At 38.7% G+C, this 24,270-nt stretch overlaps 2 protein-coding genes across 12 annotated transcripts in view; one reads left to right on the forward strand and one right to left on the reverse strand.

Annotated features, from left to right (window-relative positions):
- Positions 1-24,270, reverse strand: part of RPS27L (ribosomal protein S27 like) — a 334,929-nt gene that overhangs the window by 152,070 nt on the left and 158,589 nt on the right. Inside the window, exon 5 of one of the 4 annotated variants that reach the window (XM_048955886.1) lies at positions 13,047-13,056. The exons of 2 other annotated variants lie outside the window; for them this stretch is intronic. The gene's annotated coding sequence lies outside the window, so the exon portion shown is untranslated. Of the gene's footprint in view, positions 1-13,046; positions 13,057-18,925; positions 18,936-24,270 lie in introns of those variants that run through there. One more of the 4 variants, XM_048955887.1, reaches the window with a different exon arrangement.
- The window catches only part of TLN2 (talin 2), a 147,834-nt gene that overhangs the window by 77,733 nt on the left and 45,831 nt on the right, over positions 1-24,270 (forward strand). For all 8 annotated transcript variants that reach the window (XM_048955828.1, XM_048955831.1, XM_048955827.1 and 5 more), the window contains 18 exons: positions 916-1,210; positions 3,114-3,280; positions 4,325-4,453; positions 5,564-5,677; positions 6,684-6,797; positions 8,119-8,253; positions 8,812-8,940; positions 9,544-9,646; positions 11,347-11,555; positions 12,155-12,274; positions 13,027-13,224; positions 15,278-15,417; positions 17,621-17,714; positions 19,497-19,586; positions 20,857-20,979; positions 22,019-22,162; positions 22,327-22,488; positions 23,527-23,667. In XM_048955828.1, the coding sequence (XP_048811785.1) occupies positions 916-1,210; positions 3,114-3,280; positions 4,325-4,453; positions 5,564-5,677; positions 6,684-6,797; positions 8,119-8,253; positions 8,812-8,940; positions 9,544-9,646; positions 11,347-11,555; positions 12,155-12,274; positions 13,027-13,224; positions 15,278-15,417; positions 17,621-17,714; positions 19,497-19,586; positions 20,857-20,979; positions 22,019-22,162; positions 22,327-22,488; positions 23,527-23,667 (2,607 nt within the window). The remainder of the gene's footprint in view (positions 1-915; positions 1,211-3,113; positions 3,281-4,324; positions 4,454-5,563; positions 5,678-6,683; positions 6,798-8,118; positions 8,254-8,811; positions 8,941-9,543; positions 9,647-11,346; positions 11,556-12,154; positions 12,275-13,026; positions 13,225-15,277; positions 15,418-17,620; positions 17,715-19,496; positions 19,587-20,856; positions 20,980-22,018; positions 22,163-22,326; positions 22,489-23,526; positions 23,668-24,270) is intronic.

Consider the following 24,270-nt stretch of genomic DNA (forward strand, 5'->3'; position numbering starts at 1 on the left):
CAGTAGCTCAATTGTTTTAATAGAGCTATTGCTTTTGGCCAACAATTGCTTCCCATTAAAAATTAAAGCAATTCACAGTTCTTATTTTAGAAACTGCTTGTGAAATCTGCAGGTTCTGCTTCTGTAGGATTGTGTTGGTAAATGGGTATTCAGCTGTTCTGAAACATCCAGGTGGCTCATAATAAAACTAATGGCCCATTTTAACTGTTATATCTTCAATATTTTCACCTTGTTGCTTTGGCTGTGGGATCTTTTTAATGAATATGTATGAATTTTCATTATCTGGACTTGGCATTGTTACTGCCTATAAATTTCTTCAGCACAGAATAAGATAGGCAGCGGCATACTGTTTTTCCTAAGATATACACAGTTTTGCCATTGCTAGAAGTTGTCTAGGTATGCCTGAATGAAATAAGGAAAGTTTCCAATAGATTACAGAATTTATTACCTGTCTTTGTAACTTCATGAGTAGAATGCTGTTTGGTCTGTGCCAAGTATTCTCCTGTAACAAACAAACAAGAGGCTGGTATCAGAAGGCTTTACAAATCAATTCCAATTAAACTTCCATTTTCTTGGAAACTGCAGAGTACGGAAGTGTGTCAAGTGTACATTTAGTTTGGAGGAGCTCCGTGCTTGCCTATCACCCAGATCCACTGTGTCATGTTTGCTGAAGTCAATGGCTGCTGAAGATGTAGAATGAAGTGGCAGCCAGCCTCCTTTCTTGACACCTAAATGAAAATGAATTTCCAGGGCCTAGATTCCTGATTTAGATGTCTGAAATCACTTGTTTAAATACTAACTTCAGGGTTTTCTATCTGAGGCAAACAGTAATGTAATAGATGTTTTGTTCACTGGCAATTGGAAAACTTGCAAATAAGGTGTTTTCTGAATGCTTTGTCTCCCTCCCACATGCAGGTTGTGAGTCCTACCATCAGCTCTCCAGTATGCCAGGAACAGCTGATCGAGGCAGGAAAACTGGTGGACCGTTCAGTGGAGAACTGTGTGAGGGCCTGCCAGGCTGCCACAGATGACACTGAGTTACTGAAGCAGGTCAGTGCAGCTGCCAGCATTGTCAGCCAAGCCCTGAATGACCTCTTGCAGCATGTCCGCCAGTTTGCAAGCAGGGGAGAGCCTATTGGACGCTATGATCAGGCCACAGATACCATCATGTGTGTCACGGAGAGTATTTTCAGTTCAATGGGGGATGCTGGTAAGTCTCTCTCATGGATAGTAGCTTTTCATGATTCAGAGATGTGCACGTTTCAAATAGAGTTCTGTACTTCTAGGTAGGTGTTCAACCCATGACGTTATGTCAGTGAAATGCACATAGCTCTGTGCTAGATAGAATGAATATTCTTCAACATCAGTGAAAGCTGTGCTAACCAGTCACTTCAGTACTCCACCTGTTTTCTTTTACTGCTTCACTTAACAAAATTGTGCAGCACGTTCTCATCTCTGAACAGGTAGACAGATACCCGAGTGCTTATTCTAACGATGTTTCTAAAATGTGCAGCTGCTAGAACCAGCAGCCTTGAGATGTGCAACATTTAAATGACCCAATATGACCTTCTGCTAAGGAAGTAAGAAATTAAATTGAAACTTCAATAGTTAAAAATGGGATAATTGTCAATAAGAAGGGACAGTGTTATTTGATATCTATACAACTCATTCATTATTTGAAACTGGCATCAATTTTAAAAAGCAGTTGTGGTATCTCTTGGGATTTTTATGGTTTTTGTCTGCTTTTTCTTTTGTGTTATCTGAACACAAGGCTGGGAAATTAAGTACTTCACTATCAGAGTTTTTTATTTGTAGTACTGCCAGTATGAGGCAATTAAAAATTAAATGTCCTGTAAATTCAGATTATTTCCCGTGTTTATTTCAAGGAACTCATTTCAGCTGCGCAACACTCTCCTAGCGGAACTCGTGTAGGGAAGTAATTTGAGTTCTCAGTGTATTTTGCCCCTAGAAGCAGCTTTGAGAAATCTGATTAAGATTTTTAAAAGATGCATTGCTTACTAAACTGTTTCTAATCTTCCCATTGAAATTGATAGAACTGATTGTAATGTTCTGTAGCTATCCTAAGGAATCTAATTAGTAGATACGTGTGATGAAGCGTGTTAAGTTTTATGTCATTTATAAACCACTCAGCTTCTGTACAGAAGGATGCAATGAAGGATAATCTTGGTAATGCTTCCTTTCACAGTCAAGTATCTTGTTATGCTTGCTGTACTTGGATTTTAGTAAAAGCCATTCAGATTTCAGGTGGTGTTTCCAATTACTCATAGCCTTACAATCATGATCTGGATGGTTTGGCTTGGGACTGCTATATCACTACCAATCAGATTATTCCCTAAGTTTGATTTGCTGGCCTTGATTTTGCTGTAGCAAAAAGCATTTAAAGGGAATGTTAACTGCAGAAAATGTGGAGTACGAGTTGAGTTAGACGTTTGGATAAAACATTGATTGCAAAAGTAGACACTGGGAAATACCTGGTAACAGCTACTACACTTTCATTTTCTACATTTAATGCTGTAGCCTTACATGTTAGCTTTGCACCTGAAAAAAATATGGCTTTGGTTTTCTTTCTAATTTTTTTTTTTAATTTGAAAAGAATTGGACCTTTGACCTGAACACCCCTTGTTGTTTTGGCTGGAAACACCTTATTAATGTTGAATCCTTCCTGAAAGAGCTCTTAGTCTAGCTTATGTTGTTAGATAGAAGATAATTTCCCAAAAGGAATGCCGTAAAAGAATAGGCAAGAGGGGGTAATTTTTATTATAGGAGTGAAATCTAGGCTGTAATTTGAGAGTATTATTGTTAATCTTCACTGTGCCAGGAGTCTGCCTGAGCTTGACATACTCTATTTTGCTTTTTGTCTAGTTATCTAATATAAATACTGCATTTCTTCTGCATGTCCCCTGTAGCAGTTTCCATCACATGCATTGTCATCAAGACTTTGTGAAGCTCCTAGGTTGTGAACTACTTACCTGTCCTTTTTGAAATGAAAAGAATACTTCAGCAAATGTTGCGTTACGTTCATCTTGTTGACTTCTCAAACAGAAGCTCAAATGCAAAGAGTAGGGCAGTAAAAACATATTTGCATATCATAGGTGAAATGGTACGGCAGGCCAGGGTGCTGGCTCAAGCAACTTCAGATCTCGTCAATGCAATGAGGTCAGATGCTGAAGCAGAAATTGACATGGAAAACTCAAAAAAGCTCCTGGCAGCTGCGAAGCTCCTTGCAGATTCTACAGCCCGCATGGTGGAAGCTGCAAAGGTATGGGGAAATTGAAGCAGTTGTCAGCCTAAAATGGTGTAGTTAGGCACAAAGAGGAGAAGGCATGTAGTATGTTGTAGTAGAAACTGTTTTTTTTGTCCTGTAGGTGTTTTGCATTTAATGGCATATCGAAAAGTTTGTATAAATTGTCTGCTTGGTAGTTACCTGCTTCTAAAAACTCTTGTTCTGCTTTGCTGATTTGTGTGCAGGGTTGTCATGACCCAAGCTAGTTTGAGCTGTTACCACCAGTCATGGCCACTGCGATGCAAATTCCTTTACCAGTCTTCCAGCTCAAATAGAACCAGAAACCACAATAATCTCTGCCAACAGGCAGAAGCCATAACAGTGCTGCTTTGCCTCTGTTTCTTTCAGTTACAGTTTCCTCTCTCTAGGGAGTGTTGTATGCGTTGTATCCTGTGTGCACCTCCCCAGCCCCTACTCCATGTCTGCTCTCACAGGACAGGCACATATTTAGACTCCTCTGTCCTTTCTGTGCTAGAAACTTATTTAAATTCACAAGGTGGGTTTGTTTGTTGAATTGAGTCCCAGATCCTGTACTCAAAAGGTGTTTACAAATCAGGGCTAGCCATTCTCCTAGGCCTCTAGAAGACCTATATGCCAAGCTACAATCATAGCTTGACTTTCCAGCACTTTCTCAGACTTCAGATGGACAAAACCTCCATTTTTTTTCATTTTTTCATATAATGTGTTTTACAGATCACAGAAGCATCCTTTTATATAACAACTTTTTCCCCAGCCATCTGAAGTAGCACACAATGCAAAAAGTAGTATACAAAGCAGATGTTCCACTTCCTTGAAGTACTAAAGTATCAGTAAACAACAGTAACAACATTTCATAACAAATTTTCTGCTTAGACTGTTTTGTGGTTTAGTGCTCTTCCGATAGTCTAATGTTCTAGTTTTGGATAAGGCAATACAAAGAAAATAAAGGCCACTGTAGCAGACTGTAACTGAAGATTCTATATTCACCTCTTCAAGTTCAGCTTATGTGGCTGATGTATTTTGCTCTGAAATTTTGTGCAGGGAGCTGCAGCCAATCCTGAAAATGAGGATCAGCAGCAGCGTCTGCGAGAAGCAGCGGAGGGACTGCGGGTTGCTACGAATGCTGCTGCACAAAATGCCATCAAGAAGAAAATTGTCAACAGATTAGAGGTTGGGAACACGTTCTGCTGAATTTTCAGTTCATTTCGATAAACCTCTAGATAAGTAATAAGGAAGTAATTAGAAAGGCATACTTCAGGAAAAATACTAAGCACTGTAAGATCAGTTCTGGAATCAAGGCCTGAAATTTAAAATGCTAGCATATGATACCATAGTCTGATATGGAAAATTGAAGAGCTTTTATCACTGATGGAGTAAAAGTGGTGTAAGCATTTGATTCAGAAAATAATTGATGGTGGCTTAGCCATATAATCAGAAAAGTTTTCAAACAGCTGAGCTAAAACTCCTTCTTTACTGTTTCAATTATCTATATGATCTGTCAGTGACACAGAATATCCTTTGGTGCTTTTTATCAGTACATGTGAAGTTCCCTATGAAGTTATGTCGAAATGCACCATATCCAAATAAAATGTTAAGTCACTCACAGAATCCAAAGAAACAGAAATAAAACTGAGAAGATGCATAGTAACTGATGGCAGAGACAAGGCGAAAAAGGCACTGTAAGATGAAATTTATCCATAGTTTGGTTTTTAGGCCAGGTTTTATCTTCCTGTTCTCAGCTGAAATGTAGAAAAGACAGATTAAAAAAAAAAAATCTTTCATAGTATCTATTTTAAAATGTTTTTAGTAGTCTGAAAGTTATTTATACACAGCAGATTAGACAAACAAGATAATCTAACTAAATAACAGTTTTTCATAAGCGTATTTAAGCTGCTTTCTGTAGAATAAAAAATCAGAAATATTTCCGGAAATAAATCGTGCCTCAAATTTGCCAACTGAATTCAAGGAAACTTTATGGAGAAGGTGGTTTTTATAATGCCCTGATAATACATAACTCCTTACATAGGAATGAAGTGTGTGATGGTGAGGATGAACTTGCAAACGTGGTTTTATGTAGTGGGCCAGTGAAAGAGGAGTATTGCATAATGTGTTGGAACATCTTGGGTAAATTGTTGGAATTTGTGATTTTGCAAGAGGGGAAGGTTGATAACAAAAATTGCAGGCATTTGAAGAAGATTTCTCAGTGTTTTTAGAGTACTTCATACTCTGAATTTCTCAGTCTTAACTACTAAGTTTTTAACTGTTTCCTTTCATCCTTAGATTGCAGCTAAACAAGCTGCAGCTGCTGCTACTCAGACTATTGCAGCTTCTCAGAATGCAGCTGTTTCAAATAAGAACACTGCAGCCCATCAGCAACTTGTGCAGAGCTGTAAGGTAAACCTGTCACAATTCAATGCCAAATGCCTGAAGTCAAGTGTGTTGTTATGGTTCCGAGTGAAAATTCAGAGTCCTTGTGTCAAGAAGCTGTTCTGTTTTGGTTTTATGCTACAAGTTACGGCTTACTTTCTAACCAATGCTAGACAAATGTTACTTTGCAGTTTTTAATGAAATTGTATTTAAAAAAAAAGTAAAAGTTGAAAAGAGGACAATAGAAGGCAAAATCATATTCTTCATAAGAGCAGTTGTGCAGGGAATGAGAACCAAACCACGAAAGAAACAAATCAGATCGTAAAAAAAAAAAAAAAAAAAAAAAAAAAATCAAATATGTGTCAAGATTGTGTTTCAGGAAGCTATTTTAGCATGAATAATTAAAAAGAAAGAAGAAGCTGATTCACTACATACATTATAATTTATTCTAAATTGATCCTGATTACAATTTATTAGATAGGGGAGGCTACTTTGGTATGTTGGGGGGGGGGGGAATTCAGTATTGCACTGTCAAGGTAAGATTAATGTGAAGTAGACAGACAAGCAGTTATGTGAGTGTGAGTTTGGGCACTCTGGGAATAATGCTTTGACAATACACATTTCAGAATGCTACAGCTGTACTGTAATTAAGATTGCCAAGGAAAAGTAGGCTGAGGAGCTCAATTTTGTTTTTCTTAAAGCAAGATGCTCATTTGAAAACCTGCGAACATTTATACATGCAAACAAAGTCATTCTGAATGCTGTGTAAGCACGTAACTAATCAGAAGAATCTTGGCTGTCTTGTAGGATCTTTAAACTGAGTAACATAAACAAATATTTCTAAATAAGAGTGGAATGTTTCTGAGAAATCCTGTTATGTATTAATTCAGTTTCGTGGACTCCTAAGCAGATTTTGTGAAGGCATAAGGCATTGTATCTGTGAATTTTACCAGTCATCCTGAAAGAGTTTGTTTTATGTCAAGGGGTTTGTTCATATTGATATGCTGAAAGTTTCTCCCTTTGTTTACTACAGAATGTTGCAGACCACATTCCTCAGTTGGTGCAAGGCGTGAGAGGAAGTCAGGCTCAGGCAGAAGACCTCAGTGCACAGCTTGCTCTGATAAATTCCAGCCAGAACTTCCTTCAGGTGAAGTAAACCACTGTAGTAGATTCTGTTAGAACAAATGGTGCTTCTCTTTGTTTTTATTCGTGACAAGTAAGCAGTAAACAGATAAGAACAACCTAAGGAAGTTCATCACAGATGGGGAGCCATGGCTAGGGAGAGCTTAGTTTGTCAGGTCAGATAGCTGAAGCATGTTGAACCTGAGGAGAATGAAAACTGCCGAAGTTTTGAATAGAAGTAACAAAAAAACTGACGTATACAGACAGGAAGCATTCATTTGAATGGCATTTGCTTTTTCAGAACGAGTTTAATGAACAGAGTGGTGATAATTCAGCATCTTTCTAAGCACAGGTCTGAATGTAACAGGTGCTGTCGTAACCAATTGTAATGAAGCCAGAGTTGGGGTGCTGCAGCAGCAATCTCCAGAATTCTTCAAAAATGGCAGAGAGACAGGAATATTACTATGGGTTTAGATATTAGCCTGCAGATGTAGCAGATCTTGATTTCTGCTCAAAGCATGCATTCTGAGTCTGATTCTTATAAAATGAAAAAGGAGAGAGAAAGGATGTTGGTAACACTATTGGGTATGTTGTTGACAGTACAGGAAACAAACAGAAGAAACCAGTTGTCTGTGTAATAACTATCATTAATTGGCATCAGCCATACCTTTAAAAGTGAAGTGAAAATAAACCCTTTCATTGAATGCTATTAGCAGGTTCTTTATGGTCCTATGTAGTAGAGATATAACAGTACTGTCACTCTTTGTATTTTGCTGTGTGGTTAACTTTGGAGTCATTAAAATGATCTGTCTCCTCTGTGCCTGTATTTGTGAACCACAGTGATGATATGAATCAGGAAAGTACATTAATTGTGTTAGCAGCCAACCCTGTGGAGTCATTGTTGTATTACTTGTTTTATGGGTGAAATTTTGAAAGAATTTAATATTTGGAAACATTGAAAGAGGTTTGCCATTTGTCCTCTGTGGGCACTTAGATGTCACTTAGATGCTGAACAGCAACACTGCAAATTCAAGTGTTTTTACACAGTCTGCACAAGTACTTAAAGGCCACAGGAAGACATTGGTTACTACAAAGTGGCGGATGTCCCAGCAAGGCATGAATGGTTCCTGCTGCAGCAGACACTGCAATGTAGAGTTATGATGTGAATGGAAGACTGCAGCCTAGGAGCTGCATGGTTAAGGAGCAGTGCATGAAGTGGTCATTACAGAAGATTTAGAAACCTCACTGTTGTGTAAAAGGAGGAAACAGCATGTTCTTTAAATACTAAGTCTCACATCAAGAAAATTAGCTTGTAAAATTTGTGTTCCTGACTCTTCTTTGGACAGCCTGGAAGTAAAATGGTGGCATCTGCTAAAGCTGCAGTACCTACTGTGACTGACCAAGCAGCAGCCATGCAGCTAAGTCAGTGTGCAAAGAACCTTGCGACCAGCTTAGCTGAGCTGCGGACTGCCTCCCAGAAGGTAGGTCGTAGTAGTTCTAATTAGCTAAAGCAAGATGGCCTAAGGAGTGGTCAGGAGTTCACTCCATCTTGGCTCACTGTCTTCCTCCTGCACCCAACAGGAAATGGCTCATGTTTATGCTTCAGTGTTGTTCTTGGTCAACAGTTGTCTCTGAGTTCCATGTAGGTCCTGTGTCGTAATAGAGAAGGCAGCAATAACTGACAAGATAACTGAAAAGTTTGTGTTACCATTGCTGAACCTGCAGGATGGTAGGAGGGCACACACAGAGCAGCCCCATTGATGCAGATTTCCAAGGTTCATGTAGTGATTTGAAGAAGAAAATAAAAAAAAGGAATCAAAACTCTTTAGGGAAAGTGAGGATATACTGGGTGCATTGCATTTTGTGGTGGCTTTCAACAGCATGTCAGTCTATTCACAGACTAAGGGTATTGTGCAGTAGTTTGGAAGGGGCCCCCTGAAGTCATGAAACTGATAGATATGCTGGAAGGATTGTATATTTACTATTTCTGGTAATGGCTTACATGTGCTAACAGTGCTATTGATCTGATTTCTGAATAGGCTCATGAAGCATGTGGCCCAATGGAAATTGATTCTGCTTTAAATACGGTCCAGACCCTCAAAAGTGAACTGCAAGATGCAAAGATGGCAGCTGTGGATGGACAGTTAAAGCCTCTTCCTGGAGAAACTGTAATTAATAAAGGATGTCCTTCATTTAAAAACAAAGTTAGCTGTTAGCATTTTAAATGTTTGAGACAGAACATGTCCTGAGACATTGGATAATGATCATGCTGGCAGGTTTTTACACTGATTCTCGTTTTAAGAGTATATATTCTTATTACACTGAATATTTGTTAGCAGAAATACAGGAGTGTAGATCCTCCTCCTGTATTGAGCAAAATACAGTTTAGCAGTAGTCGTGTTGTAGTCCTTTCAAAAAGATATTTTGTTTTCAACGGGGACAAAGATGAGAACTTAGAAGTTGATCTTTTGGTAGGCTTATGAAATGTTTTTTTGGTAAAAGGCACCATTCTCACCAAAAACTTAGTAACTTATTTCACTTGCTAATTATGAGATATTTCAATTCTAGTTTTATTGTTTATAAGACCTATATGTAATTTTATTTCAACATGAACTGAGAAAACATGCTAATAAGTCTTCAGACTAACCACACGTGCCCTGTAGCTGAGACAAGTTTTGGAGAGAGAGGAATTTTTTAATACTGCTTAGAAAGCAAATGTGTTTCAGATATTCTTAAGCAAAGAATTCTGTCCTTAATCATTTTTTTTACAGCTTGAGAAATGTGCTCAGGATCTGGGAAGCACATCCAAAGCAGTTGGTTCATCGATGGCCCAGTTGCTAACTTGTGCTGCTCAAGGCAACGAGCACTACACAGGTACTGTTTTACTTATAATATCTGAAAGCTCTGCTTCCCATAAGATGCTTGTTAGAGGGCTTTCTCATCACAAACTGCTGAAGTTAATGAATTGCTCACCTCTTCATGCTGATAGTGAATTTTGGCAGGTTACAGCGGATTGCTAATGTAAATAATGTGCTTCATAAAGAAGTGTTGCAGTCTGCTGTGTGTACGTAATCAGAATAGCTGGAGACATCTGTTGTTTTCAAAAATATATTACAAGCTGCTTCCAAAGAACAGAATTAAAATATAGTGCAATTTAAATGTCAGCACCACTGAAATGTTTCTGTTTCCTTTCAGAAGACTGTGAAAGGGTCTTTGGATGTGTTTTGAAATATAAGATGACACAAGATGTGAACATACTTGAGATGGTTTGGTGATGTCTAAGACAGTTTGTGTCTTACTAGATGTTGCCATCTCCCATGTGTAATGCAACCTGTCTTTCTGACTCATTAATGTAACTTCTGCATAGTCTGAGGAAAAGCCAATGGGGAGTGTTGACACGTGCTACGATCTGTTCTCTTCAGTATCTGCCCCAGTTTATGTACTTGCAGTTTTAGGAACTGAAAACAACTTAGTAAGAGGAATGTTTCTCACATAGGGGAAAATAAGGGTTTATACTGAAACGATATGATGTTCCATTTCCTTCATTGTGTTAATTTTTCATTGTGTTATTAATGCAAATACTACAGTAGAATGTTCTTAATACTGACACAGAATTCATTAGGACAATTAAGATTTCATTGATTGTTAATACATCAGAGCTATGTAACTTGTATTTGCTTTCATTTGAAGCACATTTGGATTAAGATGGCTTGTTTCTATTCCATAGTTAAGCGACAGTTAGTACTGGATATCTGATAAGGAATACAGGTATTTGCAGCTGATATCCAATAGCTGAATCTAGCTCTCAACATCAAGCTATAACAATGGTTCAGCTGGGATTTTTTTTTAATTATATAGTGTTTTGTTATGTTAAAGGTTCTTTGCACTGAAAAGAGCACAGTGTTTTTTAATGTTACAGTGTATTCTCCTGTTTATCAGTGATAGAAGGTCTTTACAGCTTACCTCCACTATTTAAGCATTCCTTCTTGCCTACAGCTGTGATAGTAAGTTTCTTTTCATTGCATATTGAAAGTAATTACATGACATTTTCTGACTGAACTTCTTTTTGTAGGTGTGTATTCATACTGGGATTATGTTGCATCAGGTTGCCTCATCCTTAATAATCTCATTTTATTTAGCTTTTAATTCCTTGAACTTTAGCCATTTTTCTCTCTGTTCTCTAAAATCCCAAAGTCATGTTTTGCAAAGTGACAGAGATGCTGCAACTTCGAAGTCATCAATCACTTTCTCCCCTAGCTTACAGTAGGACTCTTATTTTCAATTTTTTGCTTTTTCTTCTTTACCTCTGCTTCACTGGGATTTGGCCACTGATTTATAGCTGCCTCAGAATGTCCTCTTTGGGGCATAATATTGACTTCATGGTTCCACTGCAGGCATTTTTCTCAGCAAATGATGCTGTATACTTCAAATATGTTCACATTTGAAAGTTGTCTTTTAAACTGCATTTGTGATGTTGTGTTGCAATAGAATAATAGCCTCCGAATTTAGCTGTCATAAAATACAAGAATTGCCTTTAAAGTACTAATAGATTCCTCAATGAAATCTGAACGTAGGAGTTGCTGCCAGAGAAACTGCTCAGGCTTTGAAGACGTTGGCTCAGGCAGCACGTGGGGTAGCAGCATCAACTACTGACCCTGTAGCAGCACATGCAATGTTGGATTCAGCAAGGGATGTCATGGAAGGCTCTGCTATGCTTATTCAGGAGGCAAAGCAGGCCCTTGCTGCACCAGGAGACGCAGACAGTCAGCAGAGATTAGCCCAGGTGAGTTGTGACTTCAGCAGTTAGGTGAATTGTGAACAATCCACTGGAATTCCATAGAATACAGCACTAAAAAATAAGAGAAAAACTGTAGAACATCAGGCTGTGAGAAATCTCAGAGTTGGCTGGTACATCTAGCAGCTTTCAATGTCTTGCATCAAACAATGTAGTTGGTGCTAAAGTGTATTTTAGTCATCTTTCAAAAACAAAGGAGACAAAAGTACAGTTAAGTGTAAGACAAAACACCTATTAAACCCATTAATAAAAGGATCTGTATTCATGTTATACTCAAAAAGTAAGCACATCTCCATGAGTGCTGCAACTGCTTTTGAAGACTGATCAGTATGTGGTTAACTTCTGGGGCTTTCCTGTAACTAGGGTGGTGAAGCCTTTATTCCTGGTGCTGCTCTGCCAACACAATCCTATCAAATGAGTATGCATAGTTTGTGATTGCTAGACTACAGGTGTGCAACCCAAGAGCTTGCAAGCCTCAAAAATGACCTTGGAGTCAGAACTGTAAAAGTTGGCTATAGATTATTGGTTGGTAAGCTAAATGATTGCTTAGGCCTTTCTCAGTGCGATTGTGTTTACTTGTGTTGTAGGTGGCAAAAGCAGTGTCTCACTCATTGAATAACTGTGTGAATTGTCTACCTGGGCAAAAGGATGTGGACGTGGCTTTGAAGAGTATTGGGGAGTCTAGCAAGAAGCTCCTTGTTGATTTGGTGAGAAGTCTTTTACCATAAAAATAAATTTCAGAAGAGCTGATCTGGGTTCCCCACGTATCAAATTATTATGTAGCAAATGTGCCTGAAGTACTTCATGTATGTTTTGTTTATTATGCAGTTTTAAGAAGTCTGTTCTCTTAATTCATTATCAGGCATGGGCAGAGAGGGGTCACAAAAAGAAAAAAAAACATTTGAACACTGCTGATTTGTGGAAAGGTTATGTGATTTGAGCAACGCAGTCTCATCTATCAGTGATCCTGCTTGCTACCCTGTGGATGAAGAAGGAATTTTATGTTAGTGTTTGTGCAATGCTGCTTGGTCAGATCAAGTCAAGGCTAAACTTAGTCACTGAAGAACTGCTGATACTTGCTTGTTGTTCTGCAAGTCTTGTTTGTGGAAGTAAGCAATGACATGGAGAACAAAACTTCTCCGACTTTTTTCACTGAGTTCAACACTTGGAATTTTCCAGTTAGATAACTGACATCTTATCTGTCCTTTTAAAGGCTCGCTTAATGGTCTGTCCCTTGAAAGAAACAGCTCACTGTCTAGATTCCTTGTTGATGACTATCCCGTAGTTGGATATTTTGCCTTTAGAACTGAATCAGCAGACGTTCAGATGCTGTATTCCATTCTAGTTTGTGGCACTTAGTGTTGTTTGCATTTCGTATTCTTGAATTGTGTTGAACTTTGCAGTCAAAAAGAGCTGGTGTGATTTGGTGGACAGTAATACAGCTCTCAATCTCTTACAGCTACCTCCAAGTTCTAAGTCATTTCAGGAAGCTCAGAGTGAGCTGAATCAGGCAGCAGCAGATTTGAATCAGTCAGCAGGAGAAGTTGTCCATGCTACACGGGGCCAAAGTGGGGAACTGGCTGCAGCATCTGGAAAATTCAGTGATGATTTCGATGAATTTCTTGATGCTGGTATTGAAATGGCTGGCCAAGCTCAAGTAAGTTTTTTTTTCCTGTTTTTTTGTTTGTTTTTTTTTTTAATCTTGCTAATGGGGAACAAGGCTGTCCTGGGAACGCAGTACAATGTGCTAATGTAAGCGTGTCCAAATGTGACAGATGATAGGTTATGCAGCAGTCATCCAGAGTAAAGTGAACTCAACATTTGTATATTTGTTTCTGTGGCCACTCAGAAGTGTGACTTAATGTTCACCTGTCTGGTTTAGTCTGTTTGCTAACTGATTTATGACCTGCATATCTGGAGATACAAAGGCCTGCTGAACTTCTCAAAGGTTATGGAAATAGTTGCCTCTATTTTGGTAGAACTACTCTGGAATGTATTTTATGTAATCTTTGTTCAACATTTGACACCTTTCTGTGCTACAGTTCAAATGCTTTAGGTGGAAGGACAGAAAGATGTGTTTAAATTCCAGGCTTGTACTGCTTTATCTTATGTGCCACTGCAGACCTACTACAGCATGGAATAAGCGGATGAGGAGCAGAAGTGCCATGCATGTGACAGCAGCACCTGCACTTCTGTTTAGTGATTAAAAATCTGGAAGAGTGCTGTTCTGGTAAACTCGGTAGCATTGAGGGATGTTGTTACATTATCTCGTTTATACCTAGTCATCTGGGTTCTCATTTGAAGTTGAAGATGTTTCTCGCATTATCTTACTGAGTTTAGGCATACTGAACAATGCTAGTTGTTCTTTTGGAGATGCTTTAACATAACAAATGCCAGCATATGAGGAAGTCATGTATTACGTGACCAGGAAGGATGTAGTAAAACGAATTAGTAGGCTATTTTGCCCTAGTTAGTAAGCAGAACCTGAAGACCTAAAAATTGTTTCTGAAAGAAACACTAGCTGGAGTGTGCTGGTCCTTCAGAGCCACCTATGAAGTGCCTCTATAAAGCAGGTGCGTTTCAGGTAATGCTGAGTAGAGATCAGGCAGTGACTGTTGGTTATTCTTCATCAAACGTAGTAACTGGGTTCACATTTGTGAAGTGAGGTAGACAGTGAATACCAGCTGATTCTCTGAAATTTAATCTCCAGTAAATCTCATTAAGTTTTAGAATGTTTTGTCCCAGGCAGTTCAGTGCAGGCAAAGGTGGAAAGAATGATGCAAACTGCTTCTTGAAAGGAGAATTCCAGGTGATATTGTGGACCTTCAGGGTTTGCCTGTCATGCTGTCATAGTGAATTAAATTGATCTTAGCAATTAGTGACAGATATTTCAATAGAGAATGCTTTCTGTCTGTGTCTAGTTATTTGGCCTGTACAGAAGTACTACAGATGAGAGTAGGGAGCAGAGTAGAATGTAAATATAGATGAAAAACTATTCACATCAACTGAGTAATAGAGTAATAATAACAATAACTGAGTAACAGCTTCTTTAAGCCTTAAACAGACTACTGGAACAAATTCACTTCTACTGATGACTAAAGGAAGAATCTAATTATCGCTATTTGCTGTGATTTTGCAGTACTCCCTGTAATTGTATGCATGTGAAGGTTTCATTTCTGAACAGTGGCACAAAGTGAATGGGTAATAGTAAGCATTCTGAGTTGGATGGTCTGAAGGAGGCTTATTTGAATTTAGTTTCTTGTAACTGAGGACATTCTGGAGGGATTTTCTGTGTAAGTAATCCCAGTTGGATGCAGGAGAGCTTGTGGTTTACACGGGATGTTAGAATACAGACAGTACACACTGATGGAGTAATGTGGATCAGCTGTGCCAGGCAGAGATGTGTGAGAATCTTGACAATGAAAGCTGTGTTCAACAAGTAGTAAAGTTTCTCCACTGCTCCTTTTTGAATACTGCCATTGTTAGAAATGAAGCTATTTGTTACATGGGTTTCTTGTTCTGTTATGTGAATGGAGCTAGAGGCACCTGTCTGGATGAACAAAGGCTTTGCTCCATGTCTTCCTCTGGACTATGGCCCTTTGCATGTCAGTGGTTTCAGGTGGATAAACAAAATAGGTTTCCACATAATCTTTTTGCATCCTCTGTATTGCAATCTAGGCACTTAATGTTATGCTGCTATGGCTTTTCAGACAAAAGAAGACCAGATTCAAGTAATAGGTAACCTCAAGAGCATCTCTATGGCTTCCAGCAAGCTTTTACTGGCTGCCAAGTCTCTGTCTGTTGATCCTGGAGCTCCTAATGCCAAGAATCTATTAGCGGCAGCAGCCAGGTAAGGGTGCTTTGCTTTTTTAGGCTTTGCTTAAGGTATTTGCTTTCCTCTCCTCTTTTAATATGCTCTTCTGATACTGTCAGTTTACTGAGTGGTTGGAACCTGCAGTTCTGTTGAAATGAATGCAGGTCCTAGGAAAATTGCTCATTCTGTGATAGTTCCTTATCTGGCATGGCTTGTTAGCACTGATGGAGATAATCACTAGTTGAAGAGTTGGCCTGTTTTTTTAAAGGAACTAATGTGTTTTACTTTTCTTTCCATCTGTGTTCTGGCAAGATGCTGGTGATAGTAGATCTCTCAGCCCTTAAGAAAGAAAGGAACAGAATCTGTGTCCTTATATAAGCTGTACGTAAAAATCAGGGTGGCTATCTATAACCAGGAGTGCATATGATCAAGAGGACCTGAAAGGATTGGATGATATGATAGATTTATTTGGCCAAAGATAACCTTACTTTAAAGATTTTTAACCATGCTTTGAATTTTGTCTCTAAGACCCCATTTTTGGTCATGGTTCTCAGTGCTTATTTGGAAAATCACACTGCTTTTTAGTGTTTCTGAATGGATAATCACTTTTCATTTACTTTTTTCCCAAATTTTTTTCTTTTTTATCAATGAAATTTTATCAATTTTTATGACTTTTTTATCAAATGAACTTACTTTGCTATGAAGTCTTTTAATTGAATGTTCAAACATAAAACTGGAAGAAGACTGCTGAAGCACTTTTTCTTAGAAGTGTCAGTATTGTATCAGATCGATGTCTGAAATGAAATTTGTATGTTGCTCTCAGTATTACTGCCTTCCAAAATATTTACTCCCTCAAAGGTTAGTGTGGAAAGGAAGTGATTAAGATAGGGCTGTTGCTTTCTTAAGGAAAAGGAGGCTGATATTTGTCCTGGACCCTGGAATCATCACACTTCAATAACAAATAATTTAAAAATAAAAACAAATCCACTCTTTTAATACTTTGAGAAGTAAGGTGTGCTGTTTTGTTGTTATGTTCTTGACAAAAACGTTCTGCTATCCATCTTGGCTCCCAGAAATACGTAGGCTTCTAGGCAAGCTGTAGGTAATCAAAGGTACACTGCTTAAAATGAAGGAGTTGCATGAGGCTGTGTTTATGGCACAGCATTAGACTGCTATGGATTTCTGCTTTAGAGTTGGAGTATTCCTATTCATTTGGAGTACAAATGCGGTTAGTGTCTCCAGTGAAGCCCACCTATTCATCAGGTTCTGCCAGACTGATATTCCCTCTGTAGAAACATTCAATAAAAAAGGGGAGGACGAGCAGTACAGTCTTTAGATGGTCTCTTTTGCCGTGGTGTTTGTGTGTGAAGGTATGTCTGCATTCTTAAGGACACTAGACAGCAACAAAATGCAATAGGATTGCATTCAATGCAATTTAGGCACTGTGTTTCCCTTCTCAGATCTTTGCAAATGCAGCAGTTGTGACAAAGTTTGCTAGGGCTCTTTTCTTTGCTGTTGTGATACGGCCAGGTCAACTATTTTTGCTTTCTCTTCTCTGTGAAAATCATGAAAAAGAACAAACAAGGCACAACTTCTTTACTTCCCACCAACTTGCCTTATTTTTGCTCTCATCTTTTATAGTGCTATGATTAACTTTCTTGTATTTTTTTCTGTTCTCCCCCTTTGACCTAGTTCTAATTGATAATCCTACCCTTTTCAGTGGCTTTTCTTCCCTCTTGGAGCCATTTCTCTTGACTTCCTCAGACAATTAGAACTGTGGCAGGGGCTGAGAGCCATGCAGGATCCAAATATTGATATGATGTATTCAAAGAGATTTGAGGTATTTGGTGCCAGCAGCCTATTTGCTAGGCTCAGCTGTTTGCTCCAGTAGGTCCACATGGTGTGAGCTGGAACCTCAATGCCATGGACACACAAAGTAAATGTCACTGAAATTAAGCTTCTGTTTCTTCTGGACTAACATCTAAGTTGTTTGCAATTGCCTCATATGTTGGTTGCTATCAAATGCCTTAGTGAGAGTCATTTTGCATTATGAAGCTTGTTAAGGAAGAGGTCTTTAGGTGGGTTACTTTAATACAGGGTTATTCCCCAGACTGTGAGAAGAAAAATAGCAAAACATGAAAGCTTGAAAGCATTGTAAAATGCAGTTATTGAAATAAAAGGTTCAATAAGAAGAATAGTTCAACTTGAAAATATATCTTTTCCCTTCTACTTTCCCTAGAGCTGTGACTGAGAGCATAAACCAGCTCATCACGCTGTGCACCCAGCAGGCTCCCGGGCAGAAGGAATGTGACAATGCACTCAGAGAACTGGAGGTATTACTACATTCCAGAAAGTTCTATTGAAGAACAATGGGCCCCAAATGTTTGTTTTTCCCCTGTTTTCTTTGATTGGCTGCTGTCACTGTCTTCTCACTTGATATCTGTGGCAGAGGTTTTAATTGCATACAAGGTAAGCATAGAACCTCTCTGAACCTCTTACGGTTTTGGCCAGAGTGAAATTTGCTGATGTGTCTCCTTCTCCCTCTTCTCTGCTTCTCAGAAAGTACAGTTTTTAGTCAAGATTATTTATAATTAATGTGAATTAAAAAGGAGTCACAATGGGTTGGACATTCCCAGGACCAGCAGTGCACTGAAGGGGGGAGCTGCAGTTCCTTGATTTTATGCTTTTAGCAGGTTGTTACTTCCAGTGCTACTAAGATGCTTAGTGTATTTCAGCTTGGACTTGATAGTTGTCAGCACGTTTTGTGGTCTTTCCTGGAGATTCTGAAATAATGTCTTGAGAGGACCTCGCTGTATGGCCTCCATGGAGCCAATAAGTTTCTTTCAGAATTTCAGCTGGAAGGTTCACAGGATTATAGAGAACACAAAGGTGTTGGATCAATCTCAAATACACGTTACCTGTCAGCATGAAGTTGTGCTGACTTGTTCTGCTGTTGTTTCCTCATGTTCTGAGGGCTTCTGTTTCCGTAGTGGTGCAGATATTGCAGGAAGCAGCTTACTTCCCAACCTGTTGTGTAAGGACGAGGCACAGCAATGAGGAATTGCTGTGAGAACTGGAATTGTTTTCTACATATGACCTCTTCTTCACATCACCTTGTTCTCACAGTTCAATTGCTGTAAGACTCTAAAGACTGCTAAGCTATAACTTAGAAAAAGAGGGCTGTGCCTTTAAAAATGTTGTAGGTATGTTTTAATTTTAGGAGTTGAATTTTGGTACAGATCTAATGGCTTAAAGTTATGCCCTGATTTCCTTCACGTGCAAGATGAATATCATAACATACAGATATTAGGATCTTTTGAACGTACAGACTTCACTTTCTTCAGAAAGGTTGCTAAGTCATTTTTGCCCAGTGTTTGGAGAGGTTTTCTCCTTTCTAACTTGGAAAGAGGCACCTTGCAGATTTTTCAAGCATAAGAGAATTATTGTCTTCTGTTGCTTGCAGCTTTTTACAAGTTTATGTAAATAAATTTTCTAAGTGAAGATATGACTAATTTTTACTTTTTTATTTCTAGATTTGAGACTCATTTCAGGAAAAAAAAATTAAATCTCACACTTGCAGTTTTTGACAGAGGGAACTATACTTTGGGTCCTTTTAACTATAGGAGGAGGCCAGCAGGTGATTAAGTTGCAATTTAGTTTGATAGCCCTTTTTGTATCTTGGCAGCACTTTAATGATATCTTGTTCTCCCTGTCACTTAGCCTTTTAATGCCAGTTATTAGATGTTAAAATATTACTGAAAACATTTATTAGTCTGTTCAGAACAGACACAAAACCAGGTTGCCTGATGTCAGCCAAGTGTAATTTGCTATAGGTCAGTCATAACAAATGCAGGTTAATTTACATAAGGTTATACTTTCAGCAGATTTGTAGCGCAAAAATGAGTTTGTACCACAGTGCAGTTGATGTGGGGTAGCATTTAAGGTGTCATTTGTACATCCGTATTTGAGCTCTCCATGGCTGTAGTTTGATTTGCTTGCTGGAGACAAAGTTGTGGCCACACTGACATCGGAAGGGTGGTTGTGATGGTATACGTTTTTCTCAGCTTACTATTTCAGACTATGTCACTAAGCCAAAGCTTCTTCTCTTTTTTCAGACAGTGAAGGGAATGCTGGATAACCCCAATGAGCCTGTGAGCGACCTCTCGTATTTTGATTGTATTGAGGGTGTAATGGAGAACTCAAAGGTAACTTCCTTTTCCTATCTCTGTGACAGTTGTAAAGTGTATTATCATACATTTCCACATACATGCTAAACATGCTGGAAACATAGCACAGTCTATTCTAAAATGTATGTTGCTTTCCTTGGTAAAACTTAGCCTGAGATCAGGCTATGAGAGGTTTTGCCAAGTCATAGAATCATAGAATCACCAAGGTTGGAAAAGACCTAAGAGATCATCCAGTCCAACCGTTCACCTATTCCTAATAGCTCCCACTAAACCATGTCCCTCAGCATAACATCCAGAGAGAGGTCATTTCATTTTCTTTGTCGCTCCAAAGGCTTTTTACCTTGGTAATGTTTTTAACTATGTGATTGGCGTGCAATGCTGGTACAGCTTCCCCCTCTCCTCCTGTTTGTTATATTATACAGCATGTCATACATCATGATATGTTTTGACTGCAGCTACTGGAAATGCCCAGAGCATAAATGGGAGCCTTGGTAATGAAGTACCATTGTACTGTTCTGTGTGAAACAGCTTAGAGAAATTTCTGAGCACTCCAGATATGCCAGTACACCAGAATATCTTTCTGGAATCTCATAAGTTATTTTTAAGCATACTATGTCATGTCATACATCTTGCTCAGAAACTTTGCTTTTGGTGTTTTTATTACTTAATCATTGGGATTGTTTTGAATTCTTTGTTCTCTAAAAGAAAAAGAGAATACTTAAAGGATTGGGGCTGTGTCTGTCATTCCTATTCTGTTGTGGTCAAATCTTACTTTGAATTTTAAAAGGAGATGAACTGAAATTGGTGAGATACTTTAAGAGTTAGTGTGCATTCTGACATCCAGATGGTCCCAGTAGATTAGATGCAATCCCATCTTCAGGGAGTTTCAGTGACTTTAGGGGCAAAGAAGATTCAGAATGTGTTGAAAGCAGTTGCTGGTGTGGTTGTCATGTTCTGAAATCTGTGAAACCTACTTAGAGCCAGGCTAGCTGTAATGATTATTGTATGATAGAAAAATTGAGGGTTATTTCTGTATCCTCATAGTTACTAGAGCTCTAACAGTGTAAGTTCTTGGCACTGTAAATACAGTGTTAATCTGCATATCGTTATTCCTCACACCACACAAAGAAATGTCCTCAAATCCATGAGCTTATTAACTAGGTAACGTTTCTAGAAGCGGAGTCAAGCAGATCTGTGGGGCAAGAGCTGGTTCAGGATCAGAAATCATTTGCCTTTTACTGGTAAGGAGACATATTGAGAAGCTTACTTTGTTTTCTTAATTTCTGAGGCTCTTGGAGAATCTATGGCAGGCATTTCCCAGAATGCAAAAACCGGGGATCTTTTGGTCTTTGGAGAATGTGTTGGAGTTGCATCCAAAGCTCTTTGCGGCCTCACAGAGGCAGCAGCTCAGGTAAGCTGTTGAAGCCTGTAAAATGGAAGTCTGCAAAGCAAATGTATGCTTTTTTTTGTTTTTGTTTTTAAGAAAGTGGATGTTATGCATGTGTAAATCTGAGATTTACTTCATTTGGGCTAAGCAGATGCTTTCTGAATAACCAAAGAGTCAAGAGATGGTCACTGTGGTTGGACCTTACAATTGCTTTCTTGCTCTCTTGAGATCCTCTTCTTTATGTTAAAGCAGGTACAGCCTTGTAAATAAAGCATCAGGCTGTGGGAAATCATGCTATGCATCTGGAAACTGCTTTTTTATTTCCACAGATACAGAATGTCTCATTATGGACTTCATCTAACCCTAGATTCTTTACGAAATATGAAAGTAGGTAGTGTATTATCTATAATGTAAGTTGATTAAAAGTGATCTTCAAAGACTGTTTTGACAGTCCAGACAATTCCTCCTTGTTGAGAGGCATGAAACAATCTCAAATTAAGAAAGAAAGTGAATATGGCTGTAAGGCATGTTGAGCTGCAGTGTGATGACCACCCCCACAGATGTGATGGTCAGTTACTTAGCAGCCATGTTTGTTGTGGTGTCCTGGCTTCAGCTGGTGAGAAGGAATGCAGGGAGGTGTTTGTTGGCTTTACATATGAAAAAATAGTGAAGAAAAGTAAAACTGACTTTTTGCTCAGGCTTCATCAAAACCCTTTCCACCACCAGCTGTGGCAAATCCAGTAAGTCACTAGGGAGTGTTTATGATTGTTAAAGCTTTTCCATTGACTGTCCAAGTGCAAAACAACTTTTCCAGGGAGACCAGCTGCCTAAGTAAACAGGATGGTTTTGTTTTCACTAGTCAAATTTTGGAAGTGTAGTGGCTGAGATGTCCTGTTTTCATCAGATTCTGGAGATGTATTGCTGAAGGCAGTGTTCATAGTATTTTTCAGTATAATTTTTGAATAAACTCTGTTTGCAATCACATGTCAAACTTAGCAGAAAGACAAGATAAATTTAGCATTGTTTCATAGATTATTTTTTTTCTTCCTTTCTTGATTTCTAGGCTGCTTACCTGGTTGGCATTTCAGATCCCAACAGTCAGGCAGGTCAGCAAGGTCTTGTTGACCCAATTCAATTTGCCAGAGCCAATCAAGCAATCCAGATGGCTTGCCAGAATTTGGTAGATCCAGCAAGCAGCCCATCGCAGGTAATTCCAGAGGATTGTGGTGAGACTGTCACTGTTAGGTTATGCATTTTGTTTGTGACCGAGCAAAGGAGTTCTGCTTTGAACTGTAGCTTTGCAGAGCTAGAGTATAGTAACTGTCATGCTGTTCTGACAGTCTGTTTGTTTTGTGCCATCTACTTTGACAGGTATTGTCAGCTGCCACAATTGTGGCCAAACATACTTCTGCTCTGTGCAATGCTTGTCGCATTGCTTCATCAAAGACAGCAAATCCTGTTGCCAAGAGACACTTTGTGCAATCTGCCAAGGAAGTTGCAAACAGCACCGCTAACCTGGTTAAGACTATCAAGGTACAAGTGCTGCTTAGTCACGCTGCATTTTTTCTTCAGAATCAGAACAGTTATCAGTATTGTTTAACCTGTGATCTGTGTGTTTTAAGAAGTGTTTAATTACACTTTTGAAGGTCTGATCTGAAAACTATGACGGGGTATAGCTGTGTCATAGTCAAAATGGGAAGAACTGGGCAATATTAACAGAAAGGCAGCTGGCCTTTATGAGGCCGTTAGGAGATGGAATACTTGTGTGTTGATGTGCAGAATGAGCTGGCACCATCTGAATAGTGTGCAAACAACCAAATGTGAAGGTTTATAGTGGTGCTGTGTTGCTTAATATCCGGAGTAGTTTATGTTACTGCTGTTTAATAGTCTTCTGTTAATGGTCATGTATTTTCCAGATACCTGCCTGTGTTGTGGCAGGGGGTCGTTTTGCCTCTTATAAGCAAAAAATAATACTTTCTAAGGTATAGAGAACTGATGAATCTGAATCCATTAGCTGATCCACAACTGAAATTCTGGTGAAAATAGTTTTGCTTCTAAGCCTGGAAGGTAACACGGAAGGTCCTTCATACTGAAGTATTTCTGAGATTATGAAAGAAATTAGGTCATTTGTGTGAAAATGATAACAATAAATTAATGGTTTGCTTTAAAACAAAAAAGAATAGTTCAAGAAAGAGCCAGGTTTGCTTTAAAACAAAAAAGAATATTTCAAAAAAGAGCCAAATTGTTTGCCATTTCCACACATTAGAGCATGAGGTGTACTGAGACATGATTTCTGAGAAAAATCAGATCAATGATTTAAAGCACTTGTTCAGTCTTATGAAGTAAAGCAGCTGTGTTGACTTTAGGGTCAGTAACAATCTAAGTTTAAAACAAACAAACAAAAACAGAGTTAAACTATCGCATTCTTCACATCAGAGTTGTTTCTGTGGGAAGTTTTGAATTTCAAATGGCATTAGCACAACAGTTTGAACTCATAGGAATTAAACTATCATATTTGATTTTGCTAAGAAACCCATTCACGTGGAGCTCAAACTGTGCTTTAACTTCCAGGCCCTGGATGGTGATTTCTCTGAAGAGAACCGCAACAAGTGCAGAATTGCTACCGTGCCATTGATAGAGGCTGTGGAAAACCTGACAGCATTTGCTTCAAATCCAGAATTTGTCAGCATCCCAGCACAGATCAGCACTGAGGTAGGCAGGATGTGGCAGTTTGATCCTGGAAAACATTGATTTCATTGCCTGTTGGGAGACAGAGAGTGTAGAGACTGCCCTGAAATAGGTCTCCATCTTCCTAGGGTGTTTTGCAGTCTTTTGCTTAACCTTCAGTGTTGAATTTTGCACCAGTAAAATAAAAATAGTATGTTCCAGTAAAAAATAGTATGTTCCAGTAAGCACTGGCAGCTTTCTGTTAGTGAAGTAACATGGGAAGGGTGAGTTCCTTGTCTTGTTAGCTGGATGGCTCCGTGCAATGAAGTAATAAACCTCCTTTTTTCCCTCAAGAATAATTAGTTCTGCAAAGGATTGAATGGATGTCACTGTGCTTTCTTCCTTCCAAAAACGATGCAAAGTCATGATGACAAAAAACCAGGCATTTTGCAAAGAGAAACTTCTTATAGGCCATCTGTATTTTTGAGAGTTCTGTCCTCAACCCTGTAACTAGAACAGATTAGTATCTAGCCAAACTAGTTAAAGTTTTTTTGTTAAGTGGAAAAAAAATCCTTCAAGCTTATAAAAGCATTGGTAAAAGTAAAGATCATGTATTATTACTGAGTTTACAACTTCTGCTTCCTGCTG

Source organism: Lagopus muta, chromosome 10 (genome assembly GCF_023343835.1).
Source record: "Lagopus muta isolate bLagMut1 chromosome 10, bLagMut1 primary, whole genome shotgun sequence".
NCBI classification, from domain to species: domain Eukaryota; kingdom Metazoa; phylum Chordata; class Aves; order Galliformes; family Phasianidae; genus Lagopus; species Lagopus muta.